At 39.4% G+C, this 25,268-nt stretch overlaps 1 protein-coding gene across 5 annotated transcripts in view; it reads left to right on the plus strand.

The window, feature by feature from the left end:
• The first annotated feature begins 97 nt into the window (after positions 1-97).
• abcf1.L (ATP binding cassette subfamily F member 1 L homeolog) overlaps positions 98-25,268 on the plus strand; it is a 30,130-nt gene continuing 4,959 nt past the window's right edge. The window contains exons 1-18 of one of the 5 annotated variants that reach the window (XM_018229048.2): positions 99-376; positions 2,913-2,959; positions 11,315-11,407; positions 13,102-13,225; positions 13,522-13,556; positions 15,182-15,274; positions 16,191-16,244; positions 16,560-16,619; positions 17,473-17,562; positions 17,885-17,974; positions 18,405-18,464; positions 18,545-18,640; positions 19,279-19,401; positions 19,484-19,584; positions 19,762-19,847; positions 23,138-23,277; positions 23,379-23,527; positions 23,925-24,008. In XM_018229048.2, the coding sequence (XP_018084537.1) occupies positions 313-376; positions 2,913-2,959; positions 11,315-11,407; positions 13,102-13,225; positions 13,522-13,556; positions 15,182-15,274; positions 16,191-16,244; positions 16,560-16,619; positions 17,473-17,562; positions 17,885-17,974; positions 18,405-18,464; positions 18,545-18,640; positions 19,279-19,401; positions 19,484-19,584; positions 19,762-19,847; positions 23,138-23,277; positions 23,379-23,527; positions 23,925-24,008 (1,589 nt within the window). In that variant the 5' untranslated portion in view covers positions 99-312. 5 annotated transcript variants of the gene reach the window in all.

Below are 25,268 nucleotides of genomic sequence, written 5' to 3' on the forward strand. Positions count from 1 at the left end.
ATTCTGAACCAATAAGAGACAAATATTATGTATATCCGTTTGTGACAACACATAGCCAATCATAAAGCATGGTACATTAAACCTTGACAATCTCGCCGGACTCCAAACCAATTGAACAGTGTCGATTAGCATCGGTTGTGTAAAAGCTATTCCGATTGGCTGGCCCACTAGCAAAGAGGCGTTACTTCCTGAATAATCTGTTCCCCGGTCTTTGGCACTTCTACGCCACGTGAGGTTCCAGACCGACTCCTAACATCACTGTCTTTGTCGTGACGTCAAACGTCAGCCTGCCATATCGCTAACATTAGCAAGATGCCGCGCGGAGGAAAGCATGAGGTGGAAGATGAGGAGGTGGAGGAGAAAGGCAAGGAATCAGGTAATGAAAAGGAATTGTGAGTATGTGGAAAGGACAAAGAAGGTAGTCAGCGGTGCTTGAAATGTAGCTGTTGTATAATGTTTCCTGTTGGCACATAATAGAAGGGGTTCTAATTCGGGGCCTTGGTAGGAAGTATGAGGGGCTTTGTTTGGTGTTGGATGATTATTTTGGTAATTGCAGACGAGAGCTGAGTGATTGGCGGTGCTGATGGCGGGTTTGCTTGTAGGGGGAAGAGAACCTGTTGGGTAAGTAGGCGAGTGATGGCAAAGGGCAGGGGAAGAAGAGGATGATGGCATGTTCCATATGTTCTCATAAAGGGGTGTCCGCAGAAAAATTTCCAGGGGGGGGCAAGGAAGAAAACACATTACACAAATTATTTGTACCCATATTTTGGTTTCCACATAAGCCTAACAACAGCTTTTCTTTAAATATATAAAATAGTGACTGTTGCACATGTATAACATGTATTAGTGACACAAACTCCTTGTTTGACAGGGAGCCACTTGGGGTTTTCTACTTTTCCTGACTACACCATTTGTTCTGGTCCCCTGAAACATGTAAAATGGGGGTTCTACTGTACATAAAGCAGAGTAACAACAGCAGGAATGTGTAAAATGCCACTAACATAGAATCTTTGTTCCCAGAAAGATCAGAGTCATCCAAAAAGAAACAATGAGGTGGATACAGGACAGAAGCAGGAGAGGGGGCAAGGTGCAAATATATAATATATAGATATGAGGCAGAGAGTTATTAGAGACAGAGAGATGAGTGTGGGGGTAACTTAGCAAAATAAGAAGGGAGAGGGTACAAGAGCACAGTGAATAGAGTGAGGTCATGGATAGGTGGTTGATACAATGGAGCAGCTGGGCAAGGAGGTGTAGGGGTTAATGTGCTTTGTGGCAAATGGTTGTAGGCAAAACCCACAGGCAACCTGTAACTATAAGATTCAATAAGGAATGTAGTTACACAGCTATACACAGATTCATTATAGTCTCTATATCCCACACACCAGACCTTCTTACACACATTAAAGTGGACCTGTTACAAAGAATAATGGTAACGGTCATCACGTTCACACTGGTTATTGAAAATTTTATATGTTATATATGTTAATCAGTTCACAAAACTTATAGATTCCATTCATATGGCTTCATGTCATGCATCATTACCTACATCTCCATTTCTACCTGACGTTTTGGTGACTTAGAATGTACAGGATTGTAACTTTCACAATGTAAATGTACTATGCTTCATGTATTTGTCGTACTACAGTGGCAATCTGTACACCTGATCTATGCCAGCTGCTGTGACAGAATCATTATTGTCAATTCCAATCAAAACCGCACTTACTTACTAGGCCCAATTTTCTTGGTGGGTGCACGTCCTTAAGCCTGTTCACAAAGGCTTCTTTATATCACATAAAAGTATATCCATCGACGGCAATTTTTCATTTAAGACCGCCTTTATTGTTTGCAAAGCATTGCATAGCAGCATAGCAACATAGTGCAGAATCATTATTGTACATTTTCAGAGATGTGGAACATGTACCTAACTTTTGCTCAAATAAAAATTGTTTTTTTAAAAAAAAAAAAGTGGACCTGTTACCCAGACACAAAAATCTGTATAATAAAAGTCCTTTTCAAATTAAACATGAAATCCAATTTCTATCTTTTATTAAAGCATTCATAGCTGTTGTAAGCTCATTTAAAAATCTCAGCTGTCAATCAAATCTTGTCTGCCCCCTCCTCTATGCCCTGGGCATAGAGGCAGGCAGACAGGGCAGCCATCTGGGGGGGACAGAGGGGAGAGTTGTAAGGGGCCCCCGAGGGAAGGGGGTTCAGCCACTCCACACTTACTTGATTAGCTTTTCTGAGAGCTGCTGACTTCGGGAAGGCATGGACGTTTAAGGGGCCCTGGCCACAAGTTTTCTTATAATGTGTGTGTGGGGGGAGGGGGGCTGGCCACCAATTTTTTTTCTCATGTGGGGTCCTAGCCACCAATATTTTTTTTTATGGAGGGCCCTGACCACCAATATCTTTTTATTTTTTATTAACATGTGGAAACCCTAGACACCAATATTTTTTTGTTTTTTTACTGTGTGGTGGGGGGCGGACATGTAGGTGGGGCTTGCGGTGGGCACAGCCCAGGGGGCTAGGAAATTTTGTCGTATGGGGCCCTGTGATTTCTGATGGCGGTCCTGCAGGCAGACAATTACTTTCACTTTCCATTCAGCACTTCCTAGATGTCACTGCTTTCCCCACATTCCCCCGTTCTCTTTACTATTTAATTGTGTAGCCAGGGCATGAGAATGGACATTATATATTATATGTAATATATATGGGAAGGAATTGGTCGATAGAATTTATCTGGCCTCTCTAGTGGGGTGCCTGGATAAATTCCAGTGTTGGTTTAAAGTTGCCTACTAAGTATGTAAATGTGTGTGTGTGTCTGGTAGATATCCATTATCTCCCATGTTCGTTATGGTTTAGCCTCAGGATTTGTTGATAATGCTGTCTCTCTTATGTTTTCTATGCAGAAAAAGTGGTGAAGAAAGGAAAAAAGGACAAGAAAGGAAAAAAATCGGTAAGTGAATTTTTCAAAATATTCTAATTAAGTAACATATAATTTAATCTGTAAATGTACTTTTTTTTTTTTTTTTTAGTTTTAAAAAAAATCATTATTTTACTCCTAAAACAATATTACAATATTATATATTTAAACTATTTTTAAATGCAGTCAGGGATGCATCAAATTCACTTTTGGGTTTCAGCTCAATCACAATTCTTTATTGAATGATTTGGCTGAATCCCAAACAGAATATGCATATACAAATTAGGGTAAGGAAGGGTTAAAGGGATACTGTCATGGGAAAAACATTTTTTTTCAAAACGCATCAGTTAATAGTGCTGTTCCAGCAGAATTCTGCACTGAAATCCATTTCTCAAAAGAGCAAACAGATTTTTTTATATTCAGTTTTGAAATCTGACATGGGGCTAGACATTTTGTCAATTTCCCAGCTGCCCCTGGTCATGTGACTTGTGCCTGCACTTTAGGAGAGAAATGCTTTCTGGCAGGCTGCTGTTTTTCCTTCTCAATGTAACTGAATGTGTCTCAGTGAGACATGGGTTTGTACTATTGAGTTTTGTTCTTAGATCTACCAGGCAGCTGTTATCTTGTGTTAGGGAGCTGCTATCTGGTTACCTTCCCATTGTTCTTTTGTTTGGCTGCTGGGGGGGGGGGGGGGAGGGAGGGGGTGATATCACTCTAACTTGCAGTACAGCAGTAAAGAGTGATTGAAGTTTATCAGAGCACAAGTCACATGACTTGGGGCAGCTGGGAAATTGACAATATGTCTAGCCCCATGTCAGATTTCAAAATTGAATATAAAAAAATCTGTTTGCTCTTTTGAGAAATGGATTTCAGTGCAGAATTCTGCTGGAGCAGCACTATTAACTGATTCATTTTGAAAAAAATGTTTTTTCCCATGACAGTATCCCTTTAAAAGAATGGTGTGACTTTAAAGGGATTGTTCACCTTCCAAACGCTTGTTTTGTTCAATCATTTTCAGATTGTTCAAGAGAAAAATAATTTTTCTATTGCATTTTTTTTTGCATTTTTTATAATTTTTCCAAAATTGAAGCTGAAAGTTTAATGTTACTGGTCTCTGGTGTTTCAGTCTGGCAGCTCGGTGATACAGGTGCCAATTCTGAACTGTTACAGTTTGCTACATTAGTTGATACATTTCTCAGCAGCATCTGCGGATCTGCATTTACTGCAACTCAGGGATTCTGCTCAGCAGGGCCAAATATAAGAAATGCATCATTAAGGCCATAGGCAGATGCTGAAGCACTGGCTCCACTGCCCTCAGCCTGGGTATTTTTTGCAGGCTGAGAGCAAGCTACATTCATTTGAGCCACTTCTGCTTGGGTTCAGGGATGCAACAGATCAGCTTCTCTCAGCCTGAAAAAAAATATGCAGGCTGAGAGATGCAGTGTTTACAGAGTCTGAGACCCAGCTTTAGAAGGACTTAAGGACTATTCTCATTTTAAAAGTGCACATATGCCTTACTATGTGGGAATTTTTTTAAAAAAAATTATGTAAATTGTAAAATAGTGCTCAATTTTACATTCACTTAATTTAAATGTTTACTTATTCTTTACGAAGGGAATTGATCACTAATAGAAAGTAGAAAGTAATTGGAAAAAGTCTTTATTTCTGGTGAACTATCTGAAAACAACTAAACTAAAAAAAGCGTTGAAGGCGAACAACCCCTCTCGCTTGGATTCTGCCCACTCCTTCTGTGAAAACCAAACTGAATCCATGATTTGGTGCATCCCTGATATTTTTTTGAATTGGACAGCTCTCCAGTTGTGTTTGCAATTATTTGGTAGATGGCAAATGATGACACCAACAGGCATCTGTTTTGGTAAATGACATGCCAACTGCTGCACAATATTATTTTTACCACATGTATGTGAAAGTGGCCTGATCTTAAGTCTGGGGTTAATTATAGGGCTCATTGTGCTTGTGAAACATTCAATCAGAGCAGGCTGAATGCGCATGTTGGTGCTTGCCCATTTGTAACCAGTGTGTATAGGTATATGTACACATGTTAAAAACACACAATTTGTGTCTGTTGTAAGGTGGCCATAGATGCACAGATATTATTGTACAAAACTTTGTATCGTACTATATTCTGTGTGTGTGTATGGCAGGAGACAAGCCGACCTATATCAGAAGAAGACTTGGATATTGGTCAGCTCGTCCATCTGGCAGGTCGGAAAACTTTGATTATGCACCTTTGAAGGAGCCTGAACATTACCCACTGTTACTGCTGAATCATAAGATAAAGGCAGAATTGTATTGTTTCTACCTGTATATCTGACTATTCAGCTCTAACAAGTCTGAATTGAAAATGAACCAATGGTGGCAGGAAAGATCGTAATTGTAACGTCTATGGCCACCTTTATAGTGCTTTGCAATTGTGCTATGGTCTCTAATACTGTTGTGTCCTGTGTTTGAGGAGATTATGGAATAATACATGCTTTGTGCTGCAATGTATACTCTTCGGATGTCGGGATTTACTTACTGAAATGGAGGTTGACTGGCTCTTGTCAGTTCTGCTATATGACTTGACACATTTTGGATACAATGAAATAGGACAGCTATTCTATATTTTAGAGTTGAGTAATGTTGAGGGTTTTTAGCATATTCTTTTACACAGAGTAATTGGATGATCTGGAGAAAAGGTTCTTTTGACAAGGACTACTTTAACATGTTTCGTGTTTTGGTTTAGGCTGTCACACACGATCAAATCCAAAGCAAAAGGCTTTTTACACTTAAATTGATTTTTTGCCTCTGACAGCTAAATACTATATAAATATACAACGTTCAATCTAAAATGTATTGTCTACTAATTGCAATTGTCTGGATGTTTACAAGTGTATTTATGAAGGGAAAGCTAAAGTATGCAATTGAAAAATAAGTATTTTTTTACCTATCTAGCCTAGCTAGGAGAACAGAGTTCTCTCAGTTCACATTATGACAGTAGTTTTATTCTTTGTGAGATTGCTGCTTTAACTGACAGGAGTTACATAAAAGCTGCTTTTCAGTGTAGCTTACAGTGCAGTTTATTTTTTGCTTGCAATGCTGGAGTAAGCGTCTCCACCTTTTCTTTTGCTATATGACCACTAGTATGCAGTGTAACAAAATGCCATCCTTCATCTGTGGAACGGCGTGTGCTAGAGATTTCTAGAAACATGAATCAGCAGATCCCAGGGTTCATCTAAAAGCAGTGGGTGAATTTTGCACCTAGGCAATAACCTATGGCAACCAAAAGCTTGCTTTTGTTAGTGGTTAGCTCTGTTCGGTCAGCTGCATGTAAAACAACAAATTGATTGCTATGGGTTATAATGTCCAGATGGTATTGGTAAATGAGCCCGATGTCTTGTGAAACGATATTTAGGCTCATGTAGTTTGATCCACTGCAGTAACTTATAGTAACCAATTAGAATGTAGCTTAGATTTGTTTAGTACACTTATTAGAAGAAGCTATTCAGGGCAGTAGCCCTCTATATGTGGAAAAGTACAAATTTTTTATTAATTATAAATTAAACGTTGGATATAGCAGCAAGGTCAAACCCGTAATGTGTTTAAAGTTTAGAGCAAGTGACTGGTTGTCATGGGTTAGTGTTCATTGTTAAGATGCTAACCATCTTCCAGCCTGCACAGTATTAACATGTAACTATTATTTTTCTGGCCTGCCAAAGCACCATATGGGACAATTTTACCATTAAGATACTTTAGCCATAATTTACTTCAATATCACTTGTGATCCATTCTAAGGAGAGGGAACTATTATCCTGAATTAGGAATTTTACACTGATTGGTAATGCGAACAACTGTGGTTTTTCTCTTCCACCTTGTACTTTTCAGTATATTTCTGGGCTACATTAAGAACTAAGATGTTTCTTGTTTGTTTATTTTAAATGTGCACTTTTTAAAGTTATTTAGTAAAACTCTAAATTGTTACCGTTTCTTACAAAGGTGCCAGAGCCCACCTGTTCCACTTCATGCTGCCTCCTTTCCCAGGCTGTGCAGGGGAGCCGGTGGCACACTGCACTGTAGTATATGAACCAATCAGCAGCTGCCCTGATGGGGAATTGAAGCCGTGTCTTCGCTTGTGTGACTGTAGGGCTGTAATTGGCTGACCCCCTCCTACTGTATTCTGGCTGTAGCAGATCTATAGGGAACTCCAATAAAGGGGCCTTTTTTTTTTAAGGACAATATTAATTTTTGCCCAAAAGTAAAGCCAACACCATATAGTATACATTTTTGCCTACGGAATTTTTTATTTATTTATCCTATATGTCCCCTTTAAATGGTAGTGAGTGAACATGATTAAAGGGGGTTGTTTACTTTCCAAACATGGGGGAATGTAATAAAAGTCGCTAACGGGAAAAACTATTTGCAATGCAAAAAGTTATGCCTTTGGGCGAGCAAATTTTGCTTTGCCGTTTAAAAGCTTTTGCGAACACGGAAACTGTTTAGCGACCACTTCCGACAGTGGAAGACTGTTTGCAAATTTTTAGTTTGCGACAATGCGCAGTAAATGTAATAAAACTTCTTACTGAAAAAGTCGTTATGTTTGCTCCAAAAGATTACGACACCTTCAAGCATTTAAGAGTTTAACGTTTAATGTTCCTGTCTCTGGTGTTTCAGGCTGGCAGTGATCTAGGTGCAGATTCTGAACTGTTTATTTTGTTGATACATTTAGCCGATACATTTAGCCGATACATTTAGCCGATACATTTAGCCGATACATTTAGCCGATACATTTAGCCGATACATTTAGCCGATACATTTAGCCGATACATTTAGCCGATACATTTAGCCGATACATTTAGCCGATACATTTAGCCGATACATTTAGCCGATACATTTAGCCGATACATTTCTCAACAGTATCTGTGGTATATTAGCAACTATTGTATCAATTCTAACAGCTGCCTTTAAAGGGGATGTATAGTCATACCTGCTCGCAGCTGAAAGAGCAGGTATGAGGGGGAATGGACTGCGCTCAACTTTAAACTGAAGCGCAAATTAAAACCGCTACTAAAAAAATAATTGATTGCAATTAAAAAAAGGATTATATATGTTCCCCAAGGGCAAAGGGGGATTTTAATTTTTAACTATACATCCCCTTTAACGAAACCCAAGGATTCTGCTCAGCAGGGACAAAGATAAGAAGTATATCAACTAATGTATCATTTTGAACAATTACAGAGTCCCCCACACCCAGAACTGCTACAGAAACGCATGCACTTTACACTTCAATATTAAAAATAGAAAAGTGATTGGTAAAGGTCTTTAAAGTCAGTTGTTTTCAGTTCATCCTAAATAAAGTGTTTGAAGGTGAACAACCCCTTTTAGGTTATTGTAGCATGGGCCCATCAAGATATGTTTCTCTTGTCGTCACAGGGGTACATGGGGAACAATGGGGTTAAGCTCCATCCTCCAGGAGGCAGCACACTTGAATTTAGTAATTGAGGGGCGTGTCCATCAGGCTTTACCCCAGTTTGTGTCCTGCACAATAAACTTTGGGTAGGCGCATTCAAGTAGGTGTCTGGAGGGGTGAGGGTGGAGTACAGGCTCATGGGGTGTCTGGCTAAGGACTGGCAGAGAAAGCAGGGGCGCATAGAGTGGAGTGCATCTGCGTTTCCACCTCCCGTTCTCCAGCGGCAATCTATTCTTGGCCTGAAATGAGGGGGTGCATGCGCACCGGCGCACTCAATGGAACGCACACTGCGTTCCAGTGCCCATTTTGCCCACAAGGTTTTGCAGGGAAATGAGCGGCAGACCAGACAGCGCACGGCTGGACAAGGTTTCTCCTCTGTAAAGTTATCTGCAGTACACATTCCGGCAGTGTCCAACTGGATCCAGGGGAATGGGAACTACACCCAAGGGTATTTGAACAACTCCTAGGTTACTGGGGTCTTCCCAGCATAGATCTAATGGCATCCAGAACCAATTGAAAGGCAATGATTTTTTTCCCGCTACAGAGACCCGTTAGCAGTGGGGGTGGATGTCATGACACAGTGCTGGCAGTTTGACCTTGCATATATCTTCCCGCCACCCATGCTATCACGAGTCCTCAAAGATCAAGCAATCTTGATCAACGGTAATTGTGGTGGCCCATATTAGCCTCAGTGGACCCGGTTCCCCCATCTGCAGGAGATGTCAATTGTGCAGCCCATAAGGCTGGATTGCAGGCCAGATCTTCTTCAGCAGGGTCCAATAGTCGAGGGCTAGATGAAGAGGTTATACCTACAATGCTAAAGGCTCGCAAAACCTCATCTTCCAAATCCTATCATAGGCTTTGGCAGTCCTATTTCAAATGGTGGAAGGAGTCAGGCTTTCCCTTCCTTGAACTAAAATTACCACAAATACTTTCATTTCTACAGCAAGGGCTACAACTGAACCTCAAGTTCAGCTCACTCAAGGTTCAGGTGTCGGCCCTGTCAGTTCCACCATTCCGCCCACTGGTGGCTGACTGGAACCTGAATCTATTGGTTGAAGCCTTGCTTGATCCACTATTCGAACTGCTGAGCTTAGTCTCAGATACATGGATCACCTGTAAGGTAGTGTTCCTTGTGGCAATATAATCCACCTGAAGAGTGTCTGAACTCCGTGCTCTGTCTTGCGAACCTCCGTACTTAATTTTTCATGTAGACAAAGCCATTCTCCATACAGTCCCGACTTTCCTTCTCTAGGTAGTATCTGCCCTTCATATGAACTAAGAAATTGTTGTTCCTTCCCTGTGTACGGAACCTAAGAATGACAAGGAACGACGGCTACACAATCTGGATGTAGTCAGAGCATTAAGATGGTATGTAGAAAGATCATAATCCTTCTGAAAATCACAGGCCCTGTTTGTTCTTTCATCCGGCCTCCGTAGGGACCATGCAGCCTCAAAATTGTCTCGAGATTGATTAGACAGTTAATCAAACAAGCCTATTCTGCTAAGGGAATGGCACCACCTGAGGGCATCAGGACCCATTCCACTAGAGCGGTGGGAGCCTCCTGGGCATGGTGTAACTCTGCCTCCTTGGAACAGATCTGTAGGTCATCTCCTCACACATTTTCCAAATTCTACAAAGCTGACATTTTCTTCCGCCGTGGCTTTCCTTGGACGTAAGGTGTTGCAATCAATACTCAAATCTGGAACACATATAATGATATCTCGCTCCCACCCTGCTGTTTTTGGGACTGCTTTGGTAAGTCCCCATCATTCCCTGTGTCCCCCTGAGAAGACAGAGAAAAAAGGATTTTTGATACTCCCCATTAAATCTGTTTCTCTGTAGTCTAAAGGGGGACCCAGGGCTTCCTGCCCTAGGCGAGCTGTTGACTGTTTGGTCGCTTACTAAATAATTTCCTAGTTTACTAATTCTGCCTGTTCTGGTTATAACGTTAAAAAGGTTTACATTAGCAGCTTTGGAACAAACTGAATAGGAGTGTACAGTGTGTGGGGTAAAGCCTGATGGGCACGCCCCTTAATTACTATTCAAGTGTCCTGTCCTGTGAGAGATTTAACGGGGAGTATCAAAAATCCTGTTTTCTTTTGTCTCTGTAATAAGTGAGTTTTTAGCTTACTTTGCTGCTACCTGATAGTTTTGCTGTGGGACATTGCTGTGCACCTTCCATTTCACCTTGATAATGTCCGTATTAAAGAACCAAAAATATTGCTTTTCATGAAAGGTTTTCTTGTAACTTGGATCACAACCAAGTGACAAAGTAGGAAATATTATTTTCAAACCCAAATGGCATTCTACTTAGAACATCATGACAATTGTTGACATAATATATTTAATGTAATGTGATAAAATGTTTTTGATGTTGTTTGCTGTGATTATGCTGCACTAATATGCTTGAATTGGCATAAAACATTTTTAAGAATTACGAAAAGGCCATCTCCCATCGACATATCCAAATAATCCAAACATACCTTGTACTAGATTCCAACTAAGATATAATTAATCCTTATTGGAAGCAAAAACAGCCTTCTGGATTTATTTACGTGATTTTCTAGTAGACTTAAGGTATGAAGATCCAAATTATGGAAAGATCTGTTATCCGAAAAAACACAAGTCCTATGTATTCTGGATAACAGTTCCTATATCTGTATCCTGTGTAACCACTAGGTGTCAGTAATTCGCTTTGACAGCTTTGTTCAATATGGATTGGAACAAATTTGAATTTGACCAGGATGTATTCTTACGACCATGGCAATATATATTTTTAGATAAAACTAAAAAACTAAAAAGATAATTTACATAGAACGCATGCAAATGCATTGGAGTATCATGAGGGATAATTATGAATAATTAAGTACCGTGGTTTTCAGATTTACAGCACAAGCTTCTATTTTTCTCTCTCTAGTTTTTTGAGGAGCTGTCTGCTGATAACAAGCAGGCTCAGGAAGAGGAGGCTGCAAAGGAACTAGAAAAAGAGAAGGAGCTGCAACAGCAACAGGTAAGAGCAGCTAAGCTCACATACTAAGCCTTCCATCAAAGGAAAGTGCTATTCATCTCTTCTGTCTTTCCTTGTCTCACCATTTGCTGCACAAGTACAAATCCTCTTATACTCCCTTAAGGGGCAATTATTGCCTTTAACTACTTGTACTACTCCTCCTGTTCATAGGCAACAATGTCATTAGTAAACCGCCACAGCCTATCTATGCTGTAAGTCCTATGTGGTTGATTGACATAAACCTGATGATCAACATCTGCCTGATTTTCGACCAGATTTCTGACTGGGAAGCCTGTCGAAAGGTTCCATACACTGGTCAGTAAGCTGCCAACTTTGTCTGTTGGCAGCTTTTATTGGTCTGTGTATGGCCACCATTAAAAACTATTTGTGAAAAAGACTTAATGTGGGTCCATGTTTATTGCCATAGTATTTCCCTTGTTGAGTTGCAACCCAGGGCATTGAAACAATCAGGATATGTAAACCCCGGTGATGTTATTTTTGACATAGTAGGCTGGTTGGTGTACACTGTTTATAAAGTAACTAGTGCAGGACATCACTACATAATTACTTTACACTAATTTTTTTTTATTTTTTTTAAATTTCAGTTGGTAATTAGTATCTTTGGTAACATGAATTCAATTAATAATCTGCTTATCACTTGGTGAGCTTCTTATCACTAGATGCCTGTTACAGAGCCTTTAGTCTAATTACATATTATTATCCAGTCCGTGCTATTCTTTATTATAAATAATTCTACATTTTGTAAACCTCTCAACTCACTTTAGAAGAGATCAGTGGCAACAATTTTCATAAATTGTACCACTGCTGCTTCTTATTTCTGCTGCACAGGCCCACCTCTGTATTTAGAATAGGTGAGAATATTTAACTTGGCTGCATGTTATCAGGAAAATGCTTTGTTTGGGCTCTACTTGCAGTTTCTTAAGCAATGGATTCTGCTTGTATGATTTAATTTCCATTCTGCACAATACATTCTGTAACAGTGTGCAGCATAACATTCTGGCATTGTGACTATTAAAGTACAGGTATGGGATCCTTTATCCGGAAGCCCATTATCTAGAAAGCATGAATTACAGGAAGACTATCTCCCATAGAGCCCATTTTAAGCAAAAAATTCTAATTTTAATGGGTTTTTTTTTGTAATAAAACAGTACCTTGTACTTGATGGTAACCAAGCTCCATGATTCTGTATTGGTGGTAAAACAATCCAGAAGAGTTTAGTGTTTTAAATGATTTTTAGAAGGCTTATGGTATGGAGATCCAAATACCACTTATCCAGAAAACCCCAGATCCCAAGTATTTTGGGTAATCTGTTCTATAATTGTATTTCAAGGTTTTACTTATTTTCTGAGATGTTTGTATACTTGCTATAGCTTGCGGTGTGTGAAGTTACACTGTATAAAGTACTGTTTCTTTGCAGTGGTTTATGTGCATTTTAATTTTATTTTACCTCTTTTCTTAACCTTTCTGCCTTTTGCTCATACTTTGCTTCACTTATGTACTTGCCATTTATCCTTTGCCATATTAAGGTTTTTGTTTCATTTTCAAACTTTTAGTAATTTTAGTATAAACAAATACATTAGGATTCCTGTGAGGTATGCAAACAGGAGATATATATTCCTTAATAGCCTTTTCATTATTATTGCCATGAGCATTTAGCTTTCCTCCCTTTTTGTCAGCAAAAAAAGCGAGAGAAAAAGAAAAAAGATCGGCGCAAGCAAAAAGGAGATGATGATGAAGAAGAAAAAGAGATTGCAGAGAGGCTGAAAAAGCTATCCGTTCAAGCGAGTGATGAAGAACCAGGTACAATATGTACATAAATCCTCTTAATGCAGAGTGGATCCTTCTGTCCTATATAAGATTACAAACGCCTTCACCATTAGTGCCTTTTCAAACTGGATTATTGAAACTTGAAATGGTTTCTGTAGAACTCCTTTACATGGGACAGTGTCAAAGGATGTAAAACAGAAGATTGTTCTAATGTAACTTGTTTAAAGGGCATGTACGCAAAAACACAGACATGTTGGTTCCGTCTATAATTTGAGTGGCCATGAAAGTAAACATATCCAGCCTATTTACACTTTTGCTTTTTTTCCCAGATGAGGCGCCTGCTCCCAAAGGTGGGAAGAAGCAGGTATGTGTAGCTTTTATTTTGTGAATATCTATATAATTATTGGATTGCTAAAATTGCTATCTGCTGAAATCTGACTTGCCCTCATTATGCTTTTGCAGTTCTTCCAGCCATTATTCTAGAAGGTTCAATTAATATAGGTTAAATGCAGCAAATGTGTAGGACGATGTGATGTCGGGCTTGAAACATGAAGTGTTACCTGATTACTAGGGCTTAATTACCTTAGCAACCAGAGAGTAGCTTCTAATAAATAAGGGATTGGCTATAACCAGGGCCACCATCAGGGGGGTAGTTGTTGTAGGCCTGTGGGTTTTGTATCTTAGGGGGCCAGACTGTGCTGCACTTACTTGATTAGCTAGACCCCCCTGCTGTCAGAGAACCTCAGACTTTGGAAGGGTGGGCAGGAGCTGACGTGCGGCATCATCTTTTCTGTAATCGCTTTCTCTACATTTCATTGGTCACTGGAAGTCCTGGTAAAGCTGCATGGGGATTGGATAGGCTGGAGGGGGGAGTTCAGACTTGAGCCATCCAATCCATGTGCAGCTGTACCAGGACTTAGACTTCACTGAACAATGCACAGTACAGAAACCTGAGCTCACACCCTGAGCAGTGGGGGCTGTTAATCAAGGGAAAAGTGCAAGATGGGGAGATAAAAAAAAAAAAGTTATTTTTTGGATGCATAAAACTCACTTCATCATCTTAAATCTTTTACAACATTATCTTATGTAGCCTGTAATAAAATGTGTTGCTTTCAAACAAGGGTTGCAAAAAACATTTTATGAACACGTTTTTAGAATATTTGACCCTCAAACAAATGGGAACACTTTTGAAATCGTTATATAATCAATATTAACATGTGTACTGCCACCTTGCTGGGGTTTTCCATCTTGTTTTAGTTGGTTGCAGACTTTTTTGATTTAAATATAAGACAGAGACAGACATCGTTTTGTGACTCAGAGTTGAGGTGCGATATTAGTTGTCTTTTTGGAAGTAAGCACATGCAAACCATTGGTGGTGGTGTTGTTTACATTCTAATATACAATGTAGGCCAGGAACTGATTGCTATTTAGCACGGATATCATTTTCCCATTTCTCTGGCAAATTAAACCATTTGAGAACTTTATTGACCCAACTGCTATGTTACTATGTAAGCTGATGACTTTTTTTTTTTTTTTTGCTGAGTTCTCCCGTACAAAATAACATTAGGTTTTTGCTAGGCTTCTTCTGGTTATTTTGATTCTGCACCACAGCAAAAGACCATCGCAAAACCACAAATGCTACACAATCAGTACTAAAAGAGAAATTGGTCCTGGCTCTGACTAACTATGCAAAGCACAGTATATTTTGTTTGATCTTTTTCAGTTCTTCTGTAGGGAAGTAGGTTTTAAATATGGTAAGGTATTCAGAGACATTTTGAAGTTCCAACAAAGTGGTTGTTTGCCATGAAACACATCAAGCTAATTGTCCTGCCCCTGTACTGGGCATATTTGCGGTTATAATATGTAGTAATGATTATATATTTTATACTGATTGATCTCTGTTGCCCCTGGTGCACTACGCAGTGAAATTTTTCTATGTCTTGTGTAAAGTGTAGCATATTTTTTTGATCTTTTGCAATTCTTTTGTAGGGAAGTAATGTCTTTGCAGCTCTAGGAGAGGATCAAAGTGATGAAGAAGAGGAAGAGCAGATATCCAACAAAGAGAGTAGCAAGAAACAAGAGGTAAAAATATCCTTCCTGCTTGTTGTTACAATTGGATTTAGCCACTTCACTGTTAGCGTCAGAGATGTTTTCAACGCTGCCTGTGTCTATGTGATGACTGTAACTAACAATGCTGACGGTTTTGTTGTTATGCACGATTTCCTCAATAAAAATTATTGAAATAAAAAAAAAAAAATATCCTTCCTGGCACTCACAGGTGTGGATGGGACAAACAGACTCCTCATTAGGTTTATAACAGCCAAATACCCACCACAACATGTTGAGAAGCACTTCTGTAACACCTGACATGAGATGTAGTAGCATAACAGTCTGGAGGGTTACTTCACTATAGCCTTTTTGCAAACCATTTACACTTCCCCCCCCCCATATTAACAAACTGCTTTATTAAATGGTTCACCTTCAGTCAATGCTGTTCATGTACATATCACTGGTCCTCCTACAAATATGTGGCATTTCATGGTACAGAGAGTAAGCCTAATGGGGGATGTTACTGCTGTAATCTGCATATATGATTCATTTTCAATATTCCTTGGTCGTGGCAGGCTTGGCTGCTTGGGAGCATTGGGGAATTATAAGATGACGACAGCTATTACAGGTGATAAGGAAGTTGTGGCCAGGCAACTACCAAATTATTGAGGCTTTTACAAAAACCAAATTCACTGCATAGCTCCTGCATTGAAGCTTTTTAAATATATGTTTACCTTTTATTCTTACACATTAAGGCAGAGTGAGATTGGATTCCACTAACTTCCACACTGTGGGTTAAACAAATGACCAAGTCAAGACTGTGCTATGTAAAAACTTTGATAAAACCATTTGTGGCCCAGAGTCTGATGTGAATGTTATTAGAGTTTAAAGGTATCTTAATACAATGACACTTTGCTGCATCTGTAAAATTGTGATTAATTTTTTGTAGGCGGATGAGAAAAAACAAAATAAAGGGAAAAGAAATGGGAAAGGCAAACAAAAGGTAATTAATGTAAGTATGTTTTGTCACTTCTGCACTGTTTAATTCATGATAACATTACCCATGTATGTATACTTTGTAATACGCTGTGTACATTGTGATGCTACAAATAAAAAAGGTAACGGTAAAAACTGTGTGTATATCCTCCACTGATTTCTCAATCATCCACATTTTCCTGCTTTTGTTCTGTCTCAAACTCTTCTCTTTACTCATTTCCTCCTCCTACTCTTATTGTATCACATTTACAAGAATATGTTGTCCTTTGGCTTATTTGTGTTGTTGTTGTTGTTGTTGTTTTATTTTTTTAAAATTTTCCAGGTTCCTGAAGAAAAAGCACAAAGTGAGGAGGATATTCCTAAGGAGAAATCAAAGGGCAAAGTAAGTCTGACGTGGTGAAAGATGTGAGTTTAAGGCAAATAAATTGTACTGTCATATTTACTTTCCTTCTCCACAGCAAGTGAGAGTTATAAGAATTATGTGCTCCTTTCATGTTAATTAATGTTAAAATGGCCAGCATCAATTATTATGATCAAAAAGAATATACTTTTTTCAGCCCCCCCCCCCACCACCATTTTTTTCTAATATTAAAGTCTACCGTTTCATTTTCACATTGTCAAGTTTCTTTGGAGCAGCTCTGTGCGGTGGGTTCTAATTTGATACTTTAGTTGATACAATCTTAAATAACAAATTGTAACAGTTCAGAGTCTGCCTAGATTACTGAGCTGCCTGACTGAGAAACTAGAGACAGGAACAGCAAAGTTTTAACCTGCATTAGAAAAAAAACAGAAAATTTATTAAAAGTTATTACATGATATATATATAGTGTTGGGAAATGCTCACTTTATGAACATTACATAACACCACTGCTCATGGTAGTCTACTTTGACTGGAAAGAAACTAGAAATATAAATGCCCAAAAATAAAAATGTATTTTCCTTACATACAGTTTTAGTTCTATCCTGTAAAAAGCTCTTTAAAGTAGATTCAAGTCCTGTTTTTTGTTGCAGTATGTTTCAATTATATGTTTGATTTGCAGCAGTATCGTAACTAGCTGGGGGCGGGGCTGCAGCCGGGCTCCCCACCCCCCTCCGTACTCGTTCTTGCCGGCTATGTCAGTGCGTGAGCTCCCGAGGGGGCCCTGAGGGGGTGTGGGCCCTGGTCCAATCACACTCCCTGCTCCCCAGGTAATTCCGCCACTGATTTGCAGAGATTAATTTTCATATTTTTACAGAAACCCGTCCCCAAGGCTGCTCCTGTTGATTCTGATGCAGAAGATGAGAAAAAACCCGAGAAGAACAGTAAGAAATCAAAACCAAGCCAGGTATTACTTTATTTTTCAGACAATCCCTTGTAAATCATATGGCTTATATCGGAACGTATACTATCACTTTACTGCATGGCTCTTCAGCTGCAGAGAAAAATGCACATCAAGCTAAAAATAACCACAGCACTGTTTACAGTAAATTGGTGTTGCCAAGAACCAGTTTTTTTTTTTTGCAATTAATATATTTGCCGTATACAGTTTTATTTCTATCCTGTAAAAAGCTCTTTAAATTAGATTTAAAGTCCTTGTTTTTGTTGCAGTATGTTTTAATTATATCTTTGATTTGCAGAGACTAATTTTCATATTTTTATTTTTACAGAAACCTGTCCCCAAGGCTACTTCTGTTGATTCTGATGCAGAAGAGGAGAAAAAACCCGAGAAGGGCAGTAAGAAATCAAAACCAAGCCAGGTATTCCTTTTTGTTTTGTAGACAATCCCTTGTAAATCATACGACTTATATTTGAAAGAATAATGTCACTTTACTGCATGGTTCTTCAGCTACCACCCTTTTACAGTATATTGGCGTTGCCAAGTCAGTTTATTTTTGTTTGTTGCCAATATTATTATTATTTTTTATCAGTGGAAATGAGTGATTGTCCAAATGTAAATGATCAGGTTTTTTTTTTTTTGTTTGTTTCAAATTATAGGAGTCATACTAATAACAACATTGACAATGTAACTGCTTCAATGCATAATGATGAATTGAGATATTGATTGCTTCAAAAATTGCGAGTAATTTAATATGGATAGGTTGTGTTGTGTGCAATATATACTGGATGGGTAGTTAAACTTATTCATTAAAATCAGGCTTCCCAATTAATAATTTTTCTTTAAATCAGAATCGGTTTGGGGCCTTAGACATAGAAGAAGATCGTGTCAGTGGAGAATCAAATGAAGGGGTAAGTCCTTATTTTTATATAATGGAAGGAATCCGAAGGGGATTTAAAAAAACTCTTCTCACTCTTCTTTTTTCTAACAGTCAGGTGATGAAGAGGGTGAGACGGAAGAAAAGACAGCTGCTGAAGATCCTTTTGCCAATCTAAGCAAAAAGGAGAAAAAGAAGAAAAAGAAAATGGTTAGTGATGAAGAGATCATTCTTGATAGTTGTGGTGATTTCATGAATTATCTAGATCACGCCTATCCAACTGGAGGCCAAGGGCCAGATGTGGAATTTTATGGCTCCCGCCCTCCAAAGGGTAAGGCCACACTCATCGTTTTGGGGAGATTTTGTCACCTGGCTACTAATCGCCTCGTCTTCGCGGCGACCAATCTCCCCAAACGCTTGCCCTCACTCTGCGCCGGCTGAAATGAAAAAAAAAAACGCCGGCGCTAATCGCACGCGGTGGTTCGTTTTCCGAAGTTGCTTCACGAAGAAACTTCGGCGACTTCGGAAAACGAATTGCCGAGTGTGATTAGCGCTGGCGGTTTTTTTCATTTTAGCAAGGCGACCAAATCTCCCCAAAATGCCCAGTGTGGCCTTACCCTTAGGAGCACTCAGTGTGCTAATGTCAAGTAGGACAGCACTTCCCTAGATCATCTCGTTTGTTTGGACATTGATCTGCTGGCAATTCTTCATAGACTAATTCCACATGTCAGTAATAGAATATAGCACATTCAAATTCATTTCAGTTATCAGTTGTTTACCATTGTTATTTTTCATCTGGAAGATTTTTTGAATGCTAATGGCCTGAAAAAACATTCTTTGTCCAACAGCTGGAATATGAGAAACAGGTGGCTACTATGAAGAAGGCAACTGCTGCAGAAAACGACTTCTCTGTGTCGCAGGCAGAACTGTCATCACGACAAGCCATGCTGGAAAATGCATCCGATATAAAGGTACATGTATTTCCATGGGTTTTTTTCTATTTTTGTCACTTAATTTTATTTATGTATTGTTTTCACATTTCTTTTTGTGTAGCTGGAAAAATTCAGCATCTCTGCCCATGGGAAGGAGCTGTTTGTTAATGCAGACTTATATGTGGTAGCAGGCCGGCGCTATGGATTGGTTGGGCCTAATGGGTAAGTCATTAGTGGTTACCCAGAGCACTCTGGGAATCTGAAAAAATGTTGTTGCTTTTGATCAGTGTTCTTTTTGCATTTTGATTTCCCCATTTGTGTTTTCTATAAAATGCCTTTATTTTAAAATTATTGTCTATTCTCTTCCCCCCCCATCTCATCCCTTTTCTTTTTCCTTAGGAAAGGCAAAACAACTCTCCTAAAACACATAGCAAACAAGGCTTTGAACATACCCCCAAACATAGATGTCTTACTGTGTGAGCAAGGTAAGAAATAAAAATATACATGCTGTATCAAAGGAGAAGGAAAGCTTGTTATGCATTGTATGACCAATAGATTAGCCACAATAGTTGAAGCTAGAAAGCTTTATTTATTCTGCAGAATGCTCTACCATACCTTATCAAACTGCAATAGACCTTCTCTCTGTTTGCTTAACATCACAGTAGCCATATAAGCTTTGTTTGAGGTAACTTTCTGGTCGTGTCTGGCTGCCTGCTCCACTCTAGGTTCCAATTATAGCAAGGAAAGGGAGGCGGGGTGAGGCAGAAGGGAGGCCGGGTGAGGTGTAGAGAAGGGAGGAGGAGCTAGGGAGGAGGAGCGAAGGAGAAGGTAAGCGGAGTGAGGGAGAAGGGAGGCGGAGCGATGGGCAGAGAGGGAGGAGGAGCGAATGAGAAGGGAGGGGGAGCGAGGGAGAAGGAGTGTAGGAGAAGAAGGGAGGGGGATCGAAGGAGAGGAGCGAAGGAGAAGGGAGGGGGAGCGAGGTGAAGGGAGGGGGAGCGAGGGAGAAGGGAGGGGGAGAAGGGAGGAGGAGCGAGGTAAAGTGAGGGAGGGGGAGCGAAAGAGAAGGAAGGAGGAGGGAAGGAGAAGGGCGGGGGAGCAAGGTGAAGTGAGGGAGGGGGAGCAAGGGAGAAGGGAGGGGAGCGAGGTGAAGTAAGGGAGGGGGAGCAAGGGAGGAGGAGAAGGGAGGGAGGGAGAAGGGAGGGGGATCGAGGGAGAAGGGGGGGGAGCAAGGAACTGCGCAGGCAAGGTTGCCTTTGGCAGAGGGTTTGAGCTGTGAGGAGGAAATCGGATACCAAGCCCATGTGTAAAGAATAAAAGGAACACAATTCACAGAGGACTCAGAGCAGTGTGGTTATGGTTGTACTTACCTGGACTTTTCTGATAAAGTGTACTTCATTTTAGCCTTTCCTTCTCCTTTAAGATTGTGTATTTCAAGCAGTTTGTGCTATATGCTATTTGCCAAGTCCCACTAGCACTATTATTACTTTTAATGTTTCTAGAACCACAGCACCAATGTATTCACTGCTGTGCTGTTTTTATGACTCCACTGTGAATGGCCAAACCATTGGCCTGAGCTGCAGTCTAAAACAACTTCCTGTATTCGAAGTGCAGATTTGTATTTGGAAAAGCTGTTGCTATTGAAAATCAGCAGTTGAAGAAAACTGTGCCAAGTAACTGCTCACGATCAAGGAAACTTCACAGATATATGGCAGTACTGAGAACCCACCTATCCCGATACTTTATTTTCTTCTGTCCATTTCATGCATTTCAACATATATAAATATATACCGTATATACTCGAGTATAAGCCGAGTTTTTCAGCATCCAAAATGTGCTGAAAAAGTCTACCTCGGCTTATACTCGGGTCAGCGGGCAGTAGCTAAGATTGCAGTCACTTTTAATCATTCCTATACCAACAGTTCGCTTAGGGAGAGACTGCAATATCACACAGCGCCCTCTGTTGGTTATATGAAAGAATAACAGTGCGCCCTCTGTTGGTTATATGAAAGAATAAGAGTGACTGCAAGATCACACAGCGCCATCTGTTGGTTATATGAAAGAATAACAGTGACTGCAATATCACACAGCACCCTCTGTTGGTTATATGAAAGAATAACAGTGCGCCCTCTGTTGGTTATATGAAAGAATAACAGTGACTGCAATATCACACAGCGCCCTCTGTTGGTTATATGAAAGAATAACAGTGACTGCAATATCACACAGTGCCCTCTGTTGGTTATATGAAATAATAACAGTGACTGCAATATCACACAGCACCCTCTGTTGGTTATATGAAAGAATAACAGTGTGCCATCTGTTGGTTATATGAAAGAATAACAGTGACTGCAATATCACACAGCGCCATCTGTTGGTTATATGAAAGATTAACAGTGATGGCAATATCACACAGCACCCTCTGTTGGTTATATGAAAGATTAACAGTGATGGCAATATCACACAGCGCCATCTGTTGGTTATACGAAAGATTAACAGTGATGGCAATATCACACAGCGCCCTCTGCACATGGTAGTGGGACAGTGGGACAATGCATCAACTTTTCAAAGAAGCCTGGTTGATCGCTGGGGGGGTCGCTTTGGCGGAATGTGCGCTGCTGGGAGGGCTGTAGTTGTGTCTAGGCTTATACTAGAGTCAATGGGGGGAATTCACAAAAGTGTCGGGAACGAAAAAATGTCTTTAAAATGTCGTAGAAAGTGTCGTAGCAACAGCCGACAAATTCACAGAGCATTTCTCCGCCAATTTTCCGACATGTACGACACTTTTGAAATAGTGTCGTTAAAAGTGGGCGTGGCTTTTTCGGCGCCACTTTTCCCTACATTTTTATGAATTACTCGTAAACTCATTTTTTTTACCGACAATTTTTCAGACACTTTAGGCTCTCCAAAATGAAAATGTCAGTCAAATTGTCTTTTAAAAAGTCTTGGTAAATGTCGTTTGTACGATGAAAAGATATACGACATTTTAGAAAATTGACAGACTTACGAGACATTCAGAGATGGTAACATCTGCCTTTGTGAATTTGCCGTTCGTACGACATTTTACAAATTTGTCGACCGCCACTTCTGGGTGACTTATTTTACCGACACTTTTGTGAATTCCCCCCAATAAGTTTTCCCAGTTTTCGTAGGTAAAATTAGGTACCTCGGCTTATACTCGGGTCGGCTTATACTCGAGTATATACGGTACAAAAGATTCATTTCCACAAGGGTGATATCAAGATTTCATGGTTTTTGCTGTGCATATATTGGTGTATTTATTTTATCAAGCAGTGTACCTATATAGATACCCATCGAAAAACTTTCCCATTGTACCTATGAGTTTTATAATACACATACGGGTAGCATTATCCTCAGAGGAAAGACATACATGATCGTGTCCTTTACGGTCATGTAGAATTTTTTTTTTAAAGTTTCTCCCATCTGCATTTAGTTTGTATATTTGTGAAGATAGTGCTGAGGGTTCAAAGCTTTTTGTTAGGGATTTCTTACACTAGAGCTGTTTATAAAGCATATTGATCCAACTTGCAAAATTTCCACAATTATTGTTAATGAATCTAGCATTACATAGAGTTGCTTTCACAGAGCATTCCAGGAATTGTAGATGAGCTGTAAGCAGTTATTGGCTGGGAAGTTCTTAGGGTAATCATTATCCAGTATATGCATTAAAAATATTGATATTCTGTATGTTTGAATTATACATTTTTTTTGTCTTTGTACCTTATTGTAAACATAACACCCTTCATTTTTTCTCTTGTAGAGGTTATTGCTGATGAAACACCTGCAGTTCAGGCTGTGCTTAAAGCCGATAAAAAGCGACTGAAGCTGCTAGAGGAGGAGAAACGCCTGCAAGCCCGACTGGAGAAGGGGGATGACAATGCTGCCGAAAGATTAGAAAAGGTGAAAAAAGAAAGTCACTAGAAATTATCAACCCCAATTACTTTTTTACAATGTAGTGAAGGGAAATATGTTCTCTAATCTGTCTCATTTGTCACTGTCAGGTGTATGAAGAATTACGAGCTTCAGGAGCTGCATCTGCAGAGGCCAAGGCTCGCAGGATTCTTGCTGGTCTCAGCTTCACACCAGAAATGCAGGATAGGGAAACTCGGCGATTTAGTGGAGGTTGGAGAATGAGAGTCTCTTTGGCCAGGTTACAATTTCTTTTTACTGCATGTTATTTTCTTCTTTTATCCAAATATTCATCAAGTTTTTTTCTTGTGTATGCGTTTTGTCCGATCATGGCTAATTCTACTGGAGGAACAAGCAAAATGTATAAAAAAAAAAATGCATCTTAGCGTTTGCTTGAAGAACAGGCATTGCCAAGCTGCATAGGTTTAAACTTTACAGTGACTGCTTTGGAGGTGCTGTTGTTTGATGTACAATTAATGTTTGGTTACCAGGTTAGGTTATATTTGCCTTTCAAATACACCTGCTTATACATTTTCTCCTTTTTTTTTTTTTTAAATATTGTTTTCTTATCTTTACCAATCCAAACCAATGCTGTCTTCCTCATTTTAAACTGTGCTGTAACATTCCATTACTTACAGAGCTCTTTTCATGGAGCCAACTCTACTGATGCTGGATGAACCTACCAATCACTTGGATCTCAATGCTGTTATCTGGCTTAACAAGTATGTATCTGCTCGACAGAAATGTACCTTTTTAGGTTCCCTCATTGCTTTTTAGGTTCCTTCATCACTTGAAAACCAAAATGCAGGACTTATAATGTTATAGAATATATACATATTAAATGGACTTCACTCACATGCAGGTGTATCTAGAATAACAGTGAATTCAAGTTACATGCCATCACATTAGTAATGATGTTGCTCACCCTTTGCTAATGAGCCAAAAGCCTAGAACACCATGATGCACACAAGTTATGGAAAGCGTTGGTGACTATTACAGGCTGTTAGCTCTTTCCGATGCCACTGTCACTCAGAATATTGTCTTCCAAAGTTTAGGCATATGGGACATTTGCTCGCCCATAGTTAATCTGCACTGCTGTGGGCAACATAACATCCCTGATTTCCTTCCCACCAGTAGTAACTAGTGGAAACACGTATCCATTACAAAGTATCCCAAAGTTTCCTTGTGTTTTGTGGCCATAGCACAAGTGACGAACTCCAAATGCAACCTGTATTTGTTGTTGGTCGAGGCTGACTTACTTTAGGGTCTTAAATAAGTATATAAGTAAGTCATTCTGAGACAATTTGCAATTGGTTTTCATTGATTACTTATGTTTTTTGTTACTTTGCTTTTTATTCACAGCTCTCTAGTTTGCAGAATCTGATTGCTAGGGTCACTAGGCTGGAATATGAATAGGAGAGGTCTGTATAGAAAGATGTTTTATAAAAAGTAGCTATAACAATAAATTTCAGGCCTTAAAGAGTATTTGTTTTTAGATTGGTTGGAAGCTTGAGAAGGAGGCAAATACTCCAAAAATTATAAAATAAAAAAATTAAGGACTATTGCATAGTTGACTATTGTATAGTTGTAACATACTAAACAAAAATTAGAACGTGACTTTGCTTTCATTTTTAGTTTTTAGCCTTGTTTAGTGAAATAAAATCCATAGATGTTTTCGAGTTAAAACAAAAGGCAAAGTGGTTAGAAAAAGCTATGCTTTTTTATGCTATGCTGATAAATGGATTATGCTGTCCCTTTTGCGCTGCAGTGTTTATAATAAATCTGAGCCATGTTAGAATCGTAACATCCAACTTTTTGACACGCAACATGATGTCATACTCCACTCTGTATCTGTGTGAATTAGTGCAGGAGTCTATTTTTGTTGCAATAGTAAAAGAAAAAACTGTTGTAATTCTGTGTGTAGAAACAAAGCCCAACAATAACCAATATATTAATCTGCACACTCTGTTGCATTGTTTGTA

The sequence above is a fragment of the Xenopus laevis genome, chromosome 8L (genome assembly GCF_017654675.1).
Source record: "Xenopus laevis strain J_2021 chromosome 8L, Xenopus_laevis_v10.1, whole genome shotgun sequence".
Taxonomy (NCBI): domain Eukaryota; kingdom Metazoa; phylum Chordata; class Amphibia; order Anura; family Pipidae; genus Xenopus; species Xenopus laevis.